Here is a 15512-nt window from a genome sequence, read left to right as displayed (position 1 = left end):
TACCACTCCTATCCTTTATTTCTAAATCAAATTCTTGTAGTAGCAGTATCCAACGTATAAGCCTTGGTTTGGATTCCTTTTTAGCTAATAGTTACTTTAGAGCTGCGTGGTCTGAATACACTACTACTTTAGCACCAAGTAAATAGGCTCGAAATTTATCCAGAGCAAAAACAATAGCAAGAAGCTCTTTCTCAGTAGTAGTGTAGTTAGAATGAGCAGTGTCTAAAGTCTTAGACGCATAAGCAATGACAAAAGGATCTTTACCTTCATGTTGAGCCAGCGCTGCTCCTACTGCATGGTTGGAAGCATCGCACATGATTTCGAATGGCTGGCTCCAGTCAGGTCCTCTCACAATTGGAGCTTGAGATAGGGCGGTCTTCAGCTTATCAAACGCTTGTTTGCAATCCTCACTGAACTCGAACTCAATATCTTTCTGTAGTAACCTGGATAGGGGAAGTGCTACCTTACTAAAGTCCTTAATGAATCTCCGATAAAAATCTAAATGGCCAAGGAACGAACGGACTTCCCTCACAGAGGAGGGGTAAGGCAAACTAGAAATAACATCCACCTTTGCTGGATCTACAGAAATGCCAGTATTAGACACAACATGTCCTAGTACAATCCCTTGTCTTAGCATAAAGTGACATTTTTCAAAATTCAATACAAGGTTTGTACTGACACATCTATCTAGTACTCTAGATAAACTATCCAAGCAAAGGCTAAAGGAATCACCATAAACGCTAAAATCATCCATAAAAACCTCCATACAGTCCTCAAGAAGGTCAGAAAAAAGACTCATCATGCACCTTTACAAAGTAGCTGGTGCATTGCACAAGCCAAAGGGCATTCTCTTATAGGCATAAGCCCCAAAAGAACATGTAAAAGTAGTCTTTTCCTGATCTTCAGGGGCTATATGAATCTGGAAATAGCCTGTGTAACCATCTAAAAAGCAATAATGTGATTTACCTGACAGGCGATCCAACATTTGATCAATGAATGGAAGAGGGTAGTGATCCTTACGAGTGGCTTGGTTGAGACGCCTGTAATCAATGCAGACCCTCCAGGCGTTCTGTACTCTGGTTGCTATGAGTTCTCCATGCTCATTCTTCACTGTAGTGACTCCAGACTTCTTGGGCACCACTTGTACTGGGCTCACCCATTCATTGTCTGAGATGGGGTAGATGATATCTGCCTCTAGTAGTCTGATCACTTCTTTCTTGACAACCTCCAAGATAGTGGGGTTTAGTCTTCTTTGGGATTGACAAACGGGTCTTGCTCCCTCTTCTAAGAATATTCTGTGCTCACAAACTTGAGCGTTGATGCCTACTATGTCTGCCAAACTCCATCCAATTGCCTTCTTGTGCCTCCTCAGCACACTAAGTAAATGCTCTTCCTGTTGAGAAGTGAGGTCCCGTGCAATGATAACTGGAAACTTCTGCTTGTCCTCGAGGTAAGCATATTTGAGGTGTGGAGGGAGGGGTTTCAATTCTAACTTCTGTTCATGGTCAGGCTCTGGATTGTCTGGAGCTGGTGGCAGTGGCAAAGTACTTTCATTGTCATCAGAAAGTGTCCTCACACTCGGACCTTGTCCTATGTACTTCTCTTCAAACTCCTCCTGGTGAACTTCAGCTACGGTTTCATTTATGATGTCACACTGGAGGATAGAATGATCTTCTGGAGGGTGCTTCATAACTCCATTCAAATTGAAGCTTACTACTCAGCCGTCTATTTCAAAAGAGTATGATCCTGGAAAGCATCCAATTTGAACTTTGAGGTCTTCAAGAAAGGTCTTCCGAGTAGGATTGATGATGGCTTCTCTGAGTCATTCTGGGGCATCTCCAGGATGTAAAAATCAATGGAGAATGTGAGCCCTTTAATACCCACTAATACATCTTCAGCAACTCCAGCCACTGTAATAATGCTTTTATTTTCTAACACAAAACGAGCTACCAACCTTTTTAAGGGAGGGAGCCTCAAAACATCGTATACAGACAAAGGCATTATACTAACACATGCTCCTAAATCACACATGCAGTTAGAAAATATCACACCTCCAATGGTACAATTAACCATGCATGGGCCTGCGTCACTACATTTTTCAGGTATATTTTCCATTAAAGCAGATATAGAACTACCTAAAGGAATAGTTTTTAATTCATTAATTTTGTCTTTATGTATGCATAAGTCCTTTAGAAACTTTGCGTATTTAGGTACCTGTTGAATAACATCAAAAAGGAGAACAGTTACCTCAACCTTTTTGAATATTTCTACCATTTTGGGATCAGGTTCTAACTACTTCCTGGGCTTCCTTGCAAGTTGTGGAAATGGAATAGGAATCGCGTTTTCTACAGTGTCTGCGCCCTTTGGTGCTTCTTCCTGTGATTTAGCGTCTTCTTCCTCAGCCATGTCCTGTATATCCTTTTCCTCTTCAATATCTTTTATTTCCACTACCTCTTCAGCTGAGGCGTGTTCTGGTAGGTTTGGCTCTTCTTGATTCCTCTCTTGTAATGTGGTTTCGGACCTTAAGGTGATGGCATTAATGCCACCCTTTTGGATTGGGTAATGGTTGAGAGAGGAGTCCACCAGAGCTTGAAGACTGGTTGTTGGAGTTGGTCAGTGATCCAATCTGTGAGACAAGGGCTTGCATAGTAGAGTTCAGACCATTCAGAGTAGCAGTAAGGTTGTTTCCCATGGCCTGTTGTCTCCGATCAATATATTGTAGAAACTCATCATTAGGAGATGAAGAGGGATAAGTGATCTGAGAGGTCTGCTGAGATGCTTGAGGCTGTCTTAGATGAGGTGCTCTGTAGGCCTGATTCTGATTCTGCTGCCTGAAGTTATTATTATTATTCCACCTCTGATTTCCATTGTTATCTCTGCCTCCTCTGTTATGATTGTCCCTCCAACCTTGGTTGGAGTTATCCTGCCATCCATGGTTGTAGCTACCACCTTGATTGTACCCTTGGTTGGGGCGGTCATAGAAGTTGTGAGTGGCTGCCACAGTGTGGTCTTCCGGTTGGAGTTGTGGACACTCATCAGTATAATGATTGTAATCTGCACAGATTCCACATACTCTTTGTGGAACCAACTGTTGGCTGTGCTGTGATGGAGAAGGCTGAACTTGCTGAGCTTGTTGTTGACTTAGTTGCATCTGCTTCAATAAGTTGGTCATTTCACATAAGCTCTGAGTTATAGCAGCAATCTCTTTGCTAGTGGATACCTCTGTAACGGCTCTTGACCGACTTTGTTTCTACCTGTGATTCCTAGTAGATTCAGCTAAGTCACTGATCAATTGCCATGCTTCTTCCGTAGTCTTGTACTTTTTCATAGACCCATTGCTAGCACCTTCCAATGTGGTCCTATCTTGAGATTTCATGCCCTGTGTAAAGTAGCCGAGCAATACTATCTTGTCAATCATATGGTGGGGACATGCTTCTAGAAGATTATTGAAGTGTTCCAAGTATTCATAGAGAGTCTCAGATTCATCCTGAACGATCATGGACATGTCGTTCCTCAATTTATCGGCAACCTCAGCTGGAAAGAATTTCTCCAAAAATTCTCTTCTAAGCGTATCCCAGTTGGAAACAGTTGTTCCGGGTTGAGTGTAGTACCATTTTCTTGCCTTCTCCTCAAGAGAGAATGGGAAAGCTTTTAGCAGAATAGAAGTTTCGTCAGTACCATCACGCTTAACAGTAGAGCAATCTGTCTGAAAATCCCTAAGATGTTTGATAGGCTCTTGAGTAGGTAAGCCATGAAACGTAGGCATCAAGTTGAGTAGTGAAGACTTTATTTCAAAATCCACAGCCACTGCTGGGTAGTGTGCCTGAAATGGTTGTAGTGTAAAATCAGGGGCTCCTTCCTCCTGGATAGTGACTCTCCTAGGTGCTGTCATGTCACCTGCACGTAAATCAACTGGATCAGTAGAGGGGCAGCTTGTTTCTTTCTTAGATGACGTTTCAGGTTTGTCCTCAGAGAGGACTCGCCGACGCCGAGCTTGCCTTATACGTGAAATAGTTCTTTCAATCTTAGGGTCAAATACTAGCAAGCTTGGATCAGGAAGTGAACGCGTCATTTAACGAAAGAAACGTGCAGCTCATGGTAACAAAATAAAAAGAAAAAATTACAATTAAATAAATTCCAATCAATAAATTAGCACACTATTGCAACTCCCCGGCAACGGCGCCAAAAATTGACGTGGCAGAAATTAGCGAGTTAAGAATTAATTGTAAAGATAACGTTGTGAGTACAGTCCTTAACCAGCCGAAAATCCGTTTATCAATTTAGAAGGGTTGTCACAATATTGAAATTAAAATATTGGGAGTATGAATCCCAAGTCGTCTCCCAACGAGTTGTAGAAAGATGTGCTACTTTATTAATCAGGTATTTTCAAAAATGGTTGAGTTGATAAACAGGAAATTAAATCAGAGAAATTAGATAATTTAAATAAAAGCCTTGACTGGGAGTAGATTAGTTGGAAGCCCTATTCTTATTGAAGTACTCTCAAGATTAATTGATAATTGAAGGTTGCTCTGCTTAGTTATCCCTTACTAGGTAGAGGAAAGTCAAGTAAGTTGGAAAGCTATTTCTAGTCACAAGTCCTAATCCTCTCCCTTGGGAAGGACTAGTGTCAATGACTGGAAGGTGATCCAACAATAAACCTAATTACAATTTTTCTCTTGAGTAATCCAACTCAAGGTTTCTTTTCAATCATCTCCCAATCAAGTTATGGAACTACTCACTCATTATGTTTGTAAAATTCACGAAATAAAAAAAGGAAATATTGGAAGATATGATAAATAATAATCAAAGGAATCAATTAGGAAAAATTATCCAAAAATATTGGAAGATATGATAAAATAAAAATAGTTCTTGTATTAATAAATTCCAAAAATAATCCAATGTCAACTTCTGGAAAAATTAGGAATATGGAAGAGTAAATAAAAAATAAATAACAAGCTATAATGACTGGTACCGAAGGTAGACTCTTCTCAAAAGGTAAAGCCAAAATCTTCAAAATCCTAATTATAAATGTTCAAGTGAGAAAACCTAGGGGAGGAGAAATTTCAGATCTAAAAAAAACTAAAAATTATGCGGAATGAATTGTTGTTCTGTCTCTGCATGTTCCCTGCCTCTAATCTGTGTTTCTGGGCTGAAACTAGGTTGAAACCCGGCCCAGAAACTCTGCCAGCGACTTCTGAAATTCTGCAGATCGCGCACGTGACACGGCCGCGTCGTCCACGCGTTCGCATCACTCAGCATTTCTCGTACCACGCGTGCGCGTCGTCTACGCATTCACGTCATCCATACGACCGCGTGACTTCTCGCTGGTCATCCCCTCAATTCTTTGTGTTCCTTCATTTTTGCATGCTTCCTCTTCATTCCTTACGCCATTCCTGCCCTATGAAGCCTGAAACACCTAACACACAGATCACGGCATCGAATGGTTCAAAGAAAGATAAAAAAAATATATATAACTAAAAGATCTTTAAGAAGCAAGTTATCAATCATAGAATATTTTTTTGAAGGAATTGTAAATACATGCAAATCATACAAATAAGTGGGCAAAAACTTGATAAAACCACACAACAAACACAATATGAATCATAAAATAGTGGTTTATCAGTGCCGATAGCTGAAACAATGTCCACGCTTTTGAAGCGTGCTAGGTTTGTAGGATATGGCCACGTTTTAGTAGGAGTAACAAATTTACTATTCTACTACATAATTTTATATGATCTGACTAATTAAAGAGAAGAACAGAAGGAATAGAGACAGTAGAATGAGAAGCAGTGAATTCCATTCATGTGAAAAATTTATAAATGTAACAACACTCCAACTTTACATATGCCTAAAACCAAACCAATGAAATCAAAATTATTATTAGAAATGCAATATATATATATATATATATATATATATATATATATATATAATATGTCTATTAAGCCATATATATATTTCTTAATAATAATAATCTTGAATCCCAGCCACCCCCACTTTAACACAGCATGCATTCTCCATTTTTAAAACACTGGTCCAGCTGCCAAAATCTCTTCGGTGTGTTTGTTGTCCTTGCCAATCTTGTGATTGGTGAATGTCTCAAGATTCCTCTGAAACAACCCAGCAAGCTTCAAGAGTGTCTCATTATTGGCCTTTTTGTCTGGCCACTGGAGAATACATAAATCAAAACAAAATGTTAAATTTAAATACATTGGCAAATGATAGAAAAAGAAAAGTGTTAATAGAGTTGAAGGAAAACTACTAACAGTGTTAATAGGATCAAGAGTTTGTATTGAATCAACAACCATAGCACGAGGGGAAAGGAATAAGAATTGAAATTGACAAACTGCATTAGATATTCCCAGTTAAGCCATTAAGGTTAAACCCTAGAGCATGCTCTCAAGTTTACAGAACAAGCATCAAAAGCATTCTAGTTTTGTTAAGTATGCACAGATTTTAGATGCCCAAAAGACATAAGCATGCTAACCTTCCCATTAACACTAACAAAAATACTTGAACACCTTCCAATAAAAATATTAGCACGGATTTGTTAATCACTTACATGGGCAGTGATGATAGAGTCATCTCCTTCCTGATCACTGCCAACAATAACACCTTTTCTCCTGTTAACGAGGTAAAAAAATATCAGTAATTGTTAAAATTTATCGAAATATCCATTTGAAAGAGAAACAAGGATAGAATAAAATAAGAACCCCACTTGTTAATGTCACCAGCAACGGCTCCTTGGAATTCTGTTGGTACTTTCAGCTCAACAAGAATAACAAGTTCTAATATAACTGGCCTGGAAGCTGTATAGCACTGATACAAATATCAAAGAATATGGTCATTACTATGAAAACAAAACCATGGACAATATTATCAGGATGATATGTGAAATGTTATAAAATATGGATGACAGAATTGTAAAGAACCTGTCTGAAAGCATAGATAGAAGCCAACTTAAATGCAAGTTCACTAGAATCAACAGCATGAGTAGCACCATCTGTCAAGACAACTCTAAGATTTTCAACAGGATGTCCAATTAAAGCCCTCCTGTATGAAAGCAACATTACGTTACCATAAAATGAGTATTGTAATACTATCATGGCTGAATCGCATAATAAAATTGATATTTTGTAAATATTCCAATGAATGAACTTTGGCTTCCTCAATATTACATTCTTAGTCCCCATAAATTACTTTTGAATGCTCACTTATTCCTTCATTACATTTATCGATGGTCTTTAGTACATTCATGGTCAATGATGAAAATTTCACTCACGAGTTGGCGGCTTCCTTAAAACCTTTTTCAATTGCAGGGATAAAACCTGATGGAATAGCTTGCCCAACAAGGAGGTTTTCAAATTCGAATTTAGTTGATGATCCTGCCGGAAGTGGTCCAATATACCTGCAAACACAGTGAATTCACTAAGAATCAAGAAACAAAAGGTTATTAGGGATAAGTTGGATCATCACAAATTCACAATCAGCTGCTATCATAAAGTAAGATACTTCATATGAAAGCCATTAGCCCAGAACCACAGCAAAGAGAAGCAGGCTTTAACCAATTTATTTTAAATCTCAGGATTATTACACGTTTATTGAGAAAAGAAAAAGGATATTTATACACAAGGAGAAGTCTGGAAGTAAATAAAAATCCCTATCTAAAATTTTATTGCCCTTGAATACCAGCAATTTTCTGTTCCTAAGAGGCATGCATTTAGTTTGGATGACATTGTTTGAAAATCACGATGTATACTTTCTTCGTTTATTAATTCACAACACCTTTTATTTAACAAAACTTTCTTGACTAACTTTAAAATTTTTTAATAATGCATCAACTTAATTTTATTTCTAACTACACAGAAAAGAATATAAAATGAGATACATTTGTTTAAAACTAACATGAACAAAAATGCCTCTTTTGTCAAGCGCTTATATTAAAAGGAACTTCTCAAAATGTAATTTATGAATAAACAATTTGCTGGAAGATTAATATAAGTTACTTTTTTTTTTATCTTTTAGAAAGTACTTATTGAGCCTAATACAAAAAATATATAATTACAGACTACAACGGCATACTTATCTTGTAATATTCAGTATGTTAAAACTTGGGGAAAAATAATTAAAGAATCTCGTAATGATCAAACAGTTCTTCAAACAGTGCCTACTCCCTAATCTTGCCTTGCATGCAAGGTCTATGCATATTTAAACATGCTGTTGTTTGAGAGAACGTTAATCAAGAGTGAGTCACAATCATTATATTTCTTGCAAGGTTGGTTCACATGATTTCTATGCTCCAACGATAGGGTAATGAAAGTTGTAATTGCAATTAAACATTTTTTGGAGTTATATCTTTGATGCTAACAGTTTGTCATTAAGTATCTCTTCTAAAGTTGTAATTATTGTAATTGGATAAAGGTAAACTATGTCATTGCAAGTACAACAAATTTGCCACTTTTATGATCTAGATAAATAGAATAGAACATTACCTGCCCACTCTCTGGGTCTAAACCAACACGGAATGTAGGATCCTCTTTCTGGAAGCGATTCAAAGCTTTTGAAAACTACAAGTGATATACCAAGAAAATCAAATACTTGATAAGCTGGGACAGGGTGGTCAGTGTGTTACATAAAGAAACTACTTACTTGCCCTCCAGAATCTTTTGAAACTGGCTATATAGCTAATGACATTACAGGTTCAGGAACATTTATGGAAGTCATTGTGTATTTAACTGATCCATCAGTAAACGTATCTCCTAATAACCAATGGATGGAAAAAAGTTAGACAAGTAACATGTATTAAGGCCAATATAAAACTAACTTAGGCAACATATTACTACAAGATTAAGTTCAAAATAGAGTATAATTCATTCTCTACATCAATAGGCAGGGACTGCTAACAACAAAAGACTCAATTATCAGAAATTCAGAATGTTTAACAGCTATTGAGAAGGACTGGCGTAATTAAGCCTTAAAAATTTGATGAAACTATACAATTAGAGCCTTACAAATTAATTTAAAAGATTTAACTTAAGAGTTTCCTATGGGCATTGGTTAAGAGAGAAAATAGAAAAGTTTTGGTTTGCATTAAGTGCATAGAAAAATTAAAAAAAAATTAACATTTACTTGTTCTTATAGTATTCTTAGCAAGTGCCTTAACACTTGTTACCAAGACCCTTAATTAAATCTTGAATAAATAAAGATACAATATAGGATTCCAGACATCAATAGGTTAGGGCAAGGACAAAAGACGAACCTGATGCACAATCAACACCAAATACAGGAACTATTTGCCCCATGAGCCTCTTGAATGTCCTGCAAGTTGGATATTAAATATTAAATATATTCAAGTATTGAAATATATTAAACAGTCTTCGTAACAAATCAAGCAGGGAAAGGTACCCCTACCATGTTACTCTATAGCAAAAATAATAGCATATAACCTACCTAACTAAAGTTACTCTATAGCAAAAAACCCTAAACCAAATATCAGATTAGAAAAAATATAAATTTAGAAATATCAGAAAAAAATGAACCAAGAAAATCAAAACAAAAAAATCAAATTCAAAAACAAATAATCAGATCAAAAAAATTTTGAAGAGATAATTTACCACGGTGCTGCGAACGCTGAACGTGGCTGACGGAGGTGCGACGAGTGAAGGAGATGGAGACGGCGGCACGACGACTTCAGAGAGGGAGAAGGCAACACGGCGGGTGCTGAACCATGGAGGGAGGAGTGACGATTGAGAGTTTGCGAGAGAGAGTGAGCGTCGACGGAGGGTTTGCGATAGAGAGTGAGCGCCGAGGGAGGCCTTACTAGAGTGAGTCACCGCCGAAGGAGGGATAGGTGTTTACAGGAGAAACAGAAGGAGCGCCGACACAGGGAACACCGGCAGAGGTGGCACCTACGGAGGGGTTGCTAGAGAGGGTTGGAACGAGGTTGATCAACGAGTGTTATTGGGGGAGAGAGTGAGAGCACCGGCGATGAGCTCTATGTTAGGTGAAGAGTGCCGCCGCCGTTAGGATGATGAGCTATGTGTTAGGGTTTTCGCTTTTAAGGCATTGTTTCAAAGAAGAGAAGGGTGTGTTTCGAAGAAAGGAAGAAGTGTTGTTAGGGGGTAGTTGTGTATACTGTTTGTTTCGAATTAAGAAGGGCGGAATTTTCTTTTTTGGAACTTTGTGGCCACGCTTATAAAGCGTGTCGAAAGATTAGAGGAAACGGCCACGCTTTAAAAATGTAACGATAACGAATCCATTTTGCCAAGCTTTAAAAACGTGCCAATTTTTCATTATGGCCACGCTTTTCAAGCGTGGCAATAAAAAAGCGTGGCCAAATTTTAAAAAAGTAGTCATCCTCATAAAAGCGTGCCAATTTCTCTCTATGGCCACGCTTGAGCGTAGCCAAATCACAAATTAGTGGCCACCCTCGCAAAAGCGTGCCCATAGACCACTTTTGGGCACGCTTTAAAAGTGTGGCAAGAAAAAAGGGTGCCAACATGCCTTTTTTCTTGTAGTGGTGGGGTGTCTCCCACCTAGCACTTTTATTTATTGTCCTTAAGTTGGACTTTTGGGGAGCTCCTCATCAAGGCGGCTTGTGCTTGAACTCATCTTGGAACTTCCACCAATGCTTGGTTCTCCAATAAGCTCCATCATTCAAAATTAATAGCTCCAAGCTTTGATGGAGTTCTTCACAAACCATGGGCTCCCAAACTTGATCCTCATGTATTCCCGGATCCCATATCTTGTTTCGACACCCATTTTCATGTTGATTATTATTAATCCATTTGAGTGTCATAGTCTTGGAATTCTCATTCAAGTGACCAAACATCCTTCTAGACCCAAGCAATCTAGCTCTATACCAAACCTTGCAATCAAACTTTGAACATGCAACCATAATGAACCTAGAATGATGTTTCCAACCACTAGCCATCTCCCATTTACTCTTAAAGCCACAAATTTTTCTAAGTTGACCATCCGTCTCAAGCAAACCATATTCAAGGGGAATAATAAAGCTTAAGTATAAGAAATTTACCAACTTGAATGAAAGAATGGATGGTGATGGCTTGGGGAGAGGTGTTTCCAATGTGCTTGCAAGCTCTACTCCCTTATGTTCTTCCTTGATTACCTCCATCTCTTCGCAAACTTCTTCACTTTCAATTCTTTGTTCCTCAATTTCATCTAACTATTCTCCATCACTCAAGTCATAAATGGGAGGAAGAGAGAAATCTACCTCCACATCACTTTCAAATTCACCGGGAGAAGGTTCTTTAAGTTCAAAGGATTCTTCACCAAGAAAATTGGATGCATGATCTTCGTCACCAAGGGAACTCAATTCGTGCTTCATTCCCTCCAAGTCTTCATTCAAGAATTGTTTTGGAGGTTGTGCACACTCCTCCTCAACAACAAATTCAATCTTCTTGGAGGTATGTTCTATGGTTCTCGATTCCCATGGAGGTTCTGCATCTCCTAAGTCTTCAACCACTTCTTCCTTTTCTTCAATAATCATAGGCTTCTCCAATTGTTCTAATACAAAGTGGCATTCCTTATTTTTCACCGGAGTTTTCAATCTCTCCTTCATGCTATGTTCTTCCTTGGATTCTTCACATGTAGCTTTGGGAGTTCCTTGAATATTCAAGCATTGGGAGGCTAATCAGCTTACTACCTCGGTCAAGGTAGCTACAAATTGTTGTACATCCCTTTTCATTTCATCTTGCCCTTGAAGAAGAACACCAAGGGTTTCATCCATTAGAGATTGGGATGGATAGGAGAGTTCATTGTTTTGGAGAAAGGATTCATAATAGGAAAATGGTTCTTCTTGGTAAGGGTGTGGAGGTGGTGGTTTTTGGGAGTATTGATATTGGAATTCGGGTGGTTCTATGTATGGCTCATATGGCTCAAAAGGTTGTTGGTTAGGTGGATATGGGTCATGGTCATATGGAGGTGTTTGGTGAAAAGAAGCTTGTGAGTATGGTTGAGGGCTATGTTGAGGACATGGCTTATAGGCATATGGTGGTTGTTCTTGAAAGTCACAAGGAGATTCACTATAGCTATTGGATTGGCGTGCATCATAGAATGGCTCTTCTTCATAGTGCATTGGTGGAGGTTGTTGCCATGAAGCTTGATAATATGCATATGGCTCCTCCCACCTTTGATTGTCCCATCCTTGATAGACATTCTCATTGAAGCTCTCATTTCCTACAACATGTTAATAACCAAACTCATAGCCAAGGTGAGAATTCCTGATAGCAAGAGAAAAATGAAAATAAAATCAAATAATAAGCAAGAAAATTAAATCCTAAAACTAGCAAGAACTAACAAAAGCAAACATATTCACACTATTTACATATATATAATAACCAATAATATAACACCATTGCAATTCCCTGGCAACGGTGCCATTTTGATGAGCGGACTTTTGTGTGGTTTAGAATTCACAATAAATTCTCGTTGCAAGTATAGTTTCTAAACCAACAATAATCCTTTCATACAAGTATTTGTTTGTCACTAAAACAAACCCCTAAAATCTATAAACCGATGTATTTAAACCTCGGGTCGTTCTTCCTAGGAATTGCAATAATGTGTCTTGTTATTGGTTATGAGTTATGTTTTGGGGTTTTGATAAGAGACATGAAAGATAAATGGCAAGGAAGTAAACTAATGGCTAAAAAGGTCTTGGCAAGGGTTGGTGGTCAAGGATCTCTATCCTAATCACTAACCACAACTTGAGAATTGGCAATGATCTATCAAATTAAGTCATCCTCTAACTAGTAGTAAAGAAAAGTCAAATGAGCTATATCAATCCTAGTCCATAAGTCCTAACTCTCCATTAATTCAATTAGTGAGAACTAGAGTCAATGGATCCCAATCATCAATTACTTGGACATTAGTAACTCAAGAGTTCCTAAGTTACCTATCTAAGCCAAGAGCATAAAATTCTATTCTAAAATCCAACCAAGCATTTCATCAAACACTTGGAAGGCATAAAAGGAAAGCATAGTAAATCAACAACAAGAACAAAATCTAACAACAACTAATTACAAAGAATTAACAACAACAAATCAAATGAACAATAAAGGAACATGAAAACACAAATTACATTAAAGGAAAATGGAAGAATAAAAGTGCATCAACATAAAAGTAGAGAATTACAAGAATTAAATGCTAAACTAGAGAGAATAGATGTAGAAGAAGAAGAATTATAAAAGGAGAAGTAAATTGATGACAAGTCATCATATACCCATTTTTCAAGCTAATTTCACTTGTTTTGTTAGCATTTATGCACTTTCTTGCATCCTAAGTAAGTGATTTGGAGTAAAAATGCATAACTTCTCTAAATCAAGCAACCACCATGAAATTAATGATAAATCATGAGGTTTAAGCTAATTTTAATTGAATTTTAATTGATTTATAAGCCTCTTGAATTTAGTGATACTTGGAGTGTTGTTTTGGTTTATTATAGGTGAAGAAAAGAAAAGAAAAGGAAAAGCGTGGCCTAAGAAGTGTAGCTTAAGGAAAGGAAAGCGTGGCCGAAGGAATAAGAAGCGTGCCGCATGCTAAGGGGGAGGCAACATTGCCCTCCACAAGGGCAGACTGCCCTCTAGGAGGGCAACATAAGAAAACCAAGGAGAGAAGGCAACTCTGCCCTGCCCACTACAAGGGCAGAGCACAAAATGGTGCCTTGGGACCAAGAGGAAGAGAACCTTGCCCTGCCCTTGTGGAGGGCAGAATCGGGCTCTCCAAGGAAAGAAATTCAAGGGAAAATGTCACCCATGCATGCTACAAGGTTCGAACAAGGAACCATGAGGAAGCCAAGGACTAAGGTTGAGTGCCGTGCCAAGAAACCAAGGAAATTATTGTAGCGCGTGCGTCCGCCCAGATTCAAACTCGGGAATGCAATGTGGGAACTCTGCCCTGCCCTTGGCGCGGGCAGGGCAGCATTTGGATTGGCGCATGACCTTGGCGCACCACTCCTCAATCTGGCGCACCAATCTTCGACCCTGGCAGCACCACGCACGCGTCTGGCAGCACCACGCACGCGTCTGGCAGCACCACAACTTTCTGCCCTGCCCTTGGCGCGGGCAGGGCAGCGTTTTGCGTTCCTGGCGCACCACGCTCGTCCCTGGCGCACCAATCTTCGACCCTGGCAGCACCTGGCGCACCAACTCTTCGATCTGGCCGCACCACAATTTTCTGCCCTGCCCTTGGCGCGGGCAGGGCAGCGTTTTGCGTTCCTGGCAGCACCAAGCCGCACCAAACTCACACCAGCCGCACCAAGGCCGCACCAATCTCATGCACCATGCATCAATTTTCTGCCCTACCCTCCACAAGGGCAGGGCAGCCTCCTGGGAGTGATTTTTAATGGGCCAAAAATTCAAATTAAAAATCCATTTGAATTCATTTCTTCACTAAATCAAAAGCCCATCCAAATCCCAAAATCCAAGAATAGAAAGTGTATAAATAGAAGCTAGTTTGATGTAATTAGGACCTTTTTTACCATTTTTGATTTTTACCTTTACTTTTGAATTCTACTTTCTTTTGAGCTTTTGCAATTGTTCTTGAGAGACTTGACCGAAAGCTAAGAGGATCAAGGGAGAATTGACTGATCTCCTTCCTCATTCTTACTTGGGCAATTCTACTCTTGTGTTTCTGAGTTTTGGGTGTGTGAAATTGAGGAAATTCTGTCTCAATTCCCATTCAAACTCTTTTCAATTTGTTTTCTGCATAATTCAATTTCAATTCTGTTCTTCTATTGCTTCTTCTTTAATTTTCTGTCAATTGCTTAGATAATTCAGATCTGGGAAGGAAATTGGGTTTTAGGCTCTGCTCCCTAAGCCCTTGAGTCCTGAGATCAAAATTCACTTAGGTTCTTCTGTGAATCTCTGCTACATTTAATTTCCTTTCTGTTTGAATGCTTATTGCTTCTGATTTAATTTTTGCTCTCTTAATTGTTGCAATTTACTTCTTCTTTGTTTAGATCCTGCAATCCCATTCCTCAATTCCCTTTTATATTCAAGCCATTTATCTTTCTTGCCATTTAAGTTATTGCAATTTAAGTTTCTTGCACTTTAAGTTTCAGTCATTTACTTTCTTGCTCTTTAAGATTCTGCAAATTTATAATTCTGTTCTTTAATTTACTGCACTTCTCCCTTCCCCCTTTACATTTACTGTCATTTACTTCCTGTTAAACACAAATCACTCAACCAAAACTTGATTCGCTTGACTAAATCACCCACTAAACTAAAATTGCTCAATCCTTCAATCCCTGTGGGATCGACCTCACTCATGTGAGTTATTATTACTTGATGCGACCCGGTACACTTGCCGGTGAGTTTTGTGTTGGATCGTTTTCCACACATCAAGTTTTTGGCGCCGTTGCCGGGGATTGAAATAGATTGACAATGATTAAGTGAAGTGGAGGTCTAGATTAAACATTTTTCTTTTCTGTTATCCTAATTCTTACTAACACACTAACTGTTTGAATTTTTGCTTAAACTAACTAAACCTTCATT

General features: G+C 38.6%; 1 protein-coding gene across 3 annotated transcripts; it reads right to left on the bottom strand.

Annotated features, from left to right (window-relative positions):
* Positions 1–4847: 4847 nt before the first annotated feature.
* LOC112724411 (elongation factor G-1, mitochondrial) lies at positions 4848–10138 on the bottom strand. Of its 3 annotated transcripts, XM_072217241.1 has the most exons (9): positions 9615–10138; positions 9260–9318; positions 8650–8759; positions 8493–8567; positions 6933–7408; positions 6719–6819; positions 6563–6623; positions 6267–6346; positions 6027–6167 (listed from the first exon to the last, which is right to left on the bottom strand). In XM_072217241.1, the coding sequence occupies exons 5-9, from the start codon at positions 7191–7193 to the stop codon at positions 6131–6133; spliced, it is 540 nt and encodes a 179-aa protein (XP_072073342.1). In that variant the 5' UTR covers positions 7194–7408; positions 8493–8567; positions 8650–8759; positions 9260–9318; positions 9615–10138; the 3' UTR covers positions 6027–6130. The 3 variants fall into 3 exon arrangements, with proteins under 3 accessions (XP_072073339.1, XP_072073335.1, XP_072073342.1); XM_072217238.1 differs by lacking the exon at positions 6267–6346 and having other exon boundaries at positions 4848–6167; positions 6933–7428; positions 9615–10135; XM_072217234.1 differs by lacking the exon at positions 6267–6346 and having other exon boundaries at positions 4848–6167; positions 9615–10135.
* Between the last annotated feature and the right edge of the window lie 5374 nt (positions 10139–15512).

The sequence above is a fragment of the Arachis hypogaea genome, chromosome 2 (assembly GCF_003086295.3).
Source record: "Arachis hypogaea cultivar Tifrunner chromosome 2, arahy.Tifrunner.gnm2.J5K5, whole genome shotgun sequence".
Lineage (NCBI taxonomy): Eukaryota > Viridiplantae > Streptophyta > Magnoliopsida > Fabales > Fabaceae > Arachis > Arachis hypogaea.
The sequence above is the reverse complement of the archived record's forward strand: the minus strand, read 5'-3'. Positions and strand labels throughout refer to the sequence as shown.

What these genes read in the sequence shown, in the direction of transcription:
- LOC112724411 (XM_072217238.1), bottom strand. Translation starts at nt 7,193, where the DNA reads ATGGGGACTAAGAATGTAATATTGAGGAAGCCAAAGTTCATTCATTGG. An exon ending in CTATCTATGCTTTCAGACAG is followed by an intron (nt 6,820 to 6,932) that starts GTTCTTTACAAT and finishes TATTTGTATCAG; the next exon opens with TGCTATACAGCTTCCAGGCC. An exon ending in ACTCTATCATCACTGCCCAT is followed by an intron (nt 6,168 to 6,562) that starts GTAAGTGATTAA and finishes TGTATTCTCCAG; the next exon opens with TGGCCAGACAAAAAGGCCAA.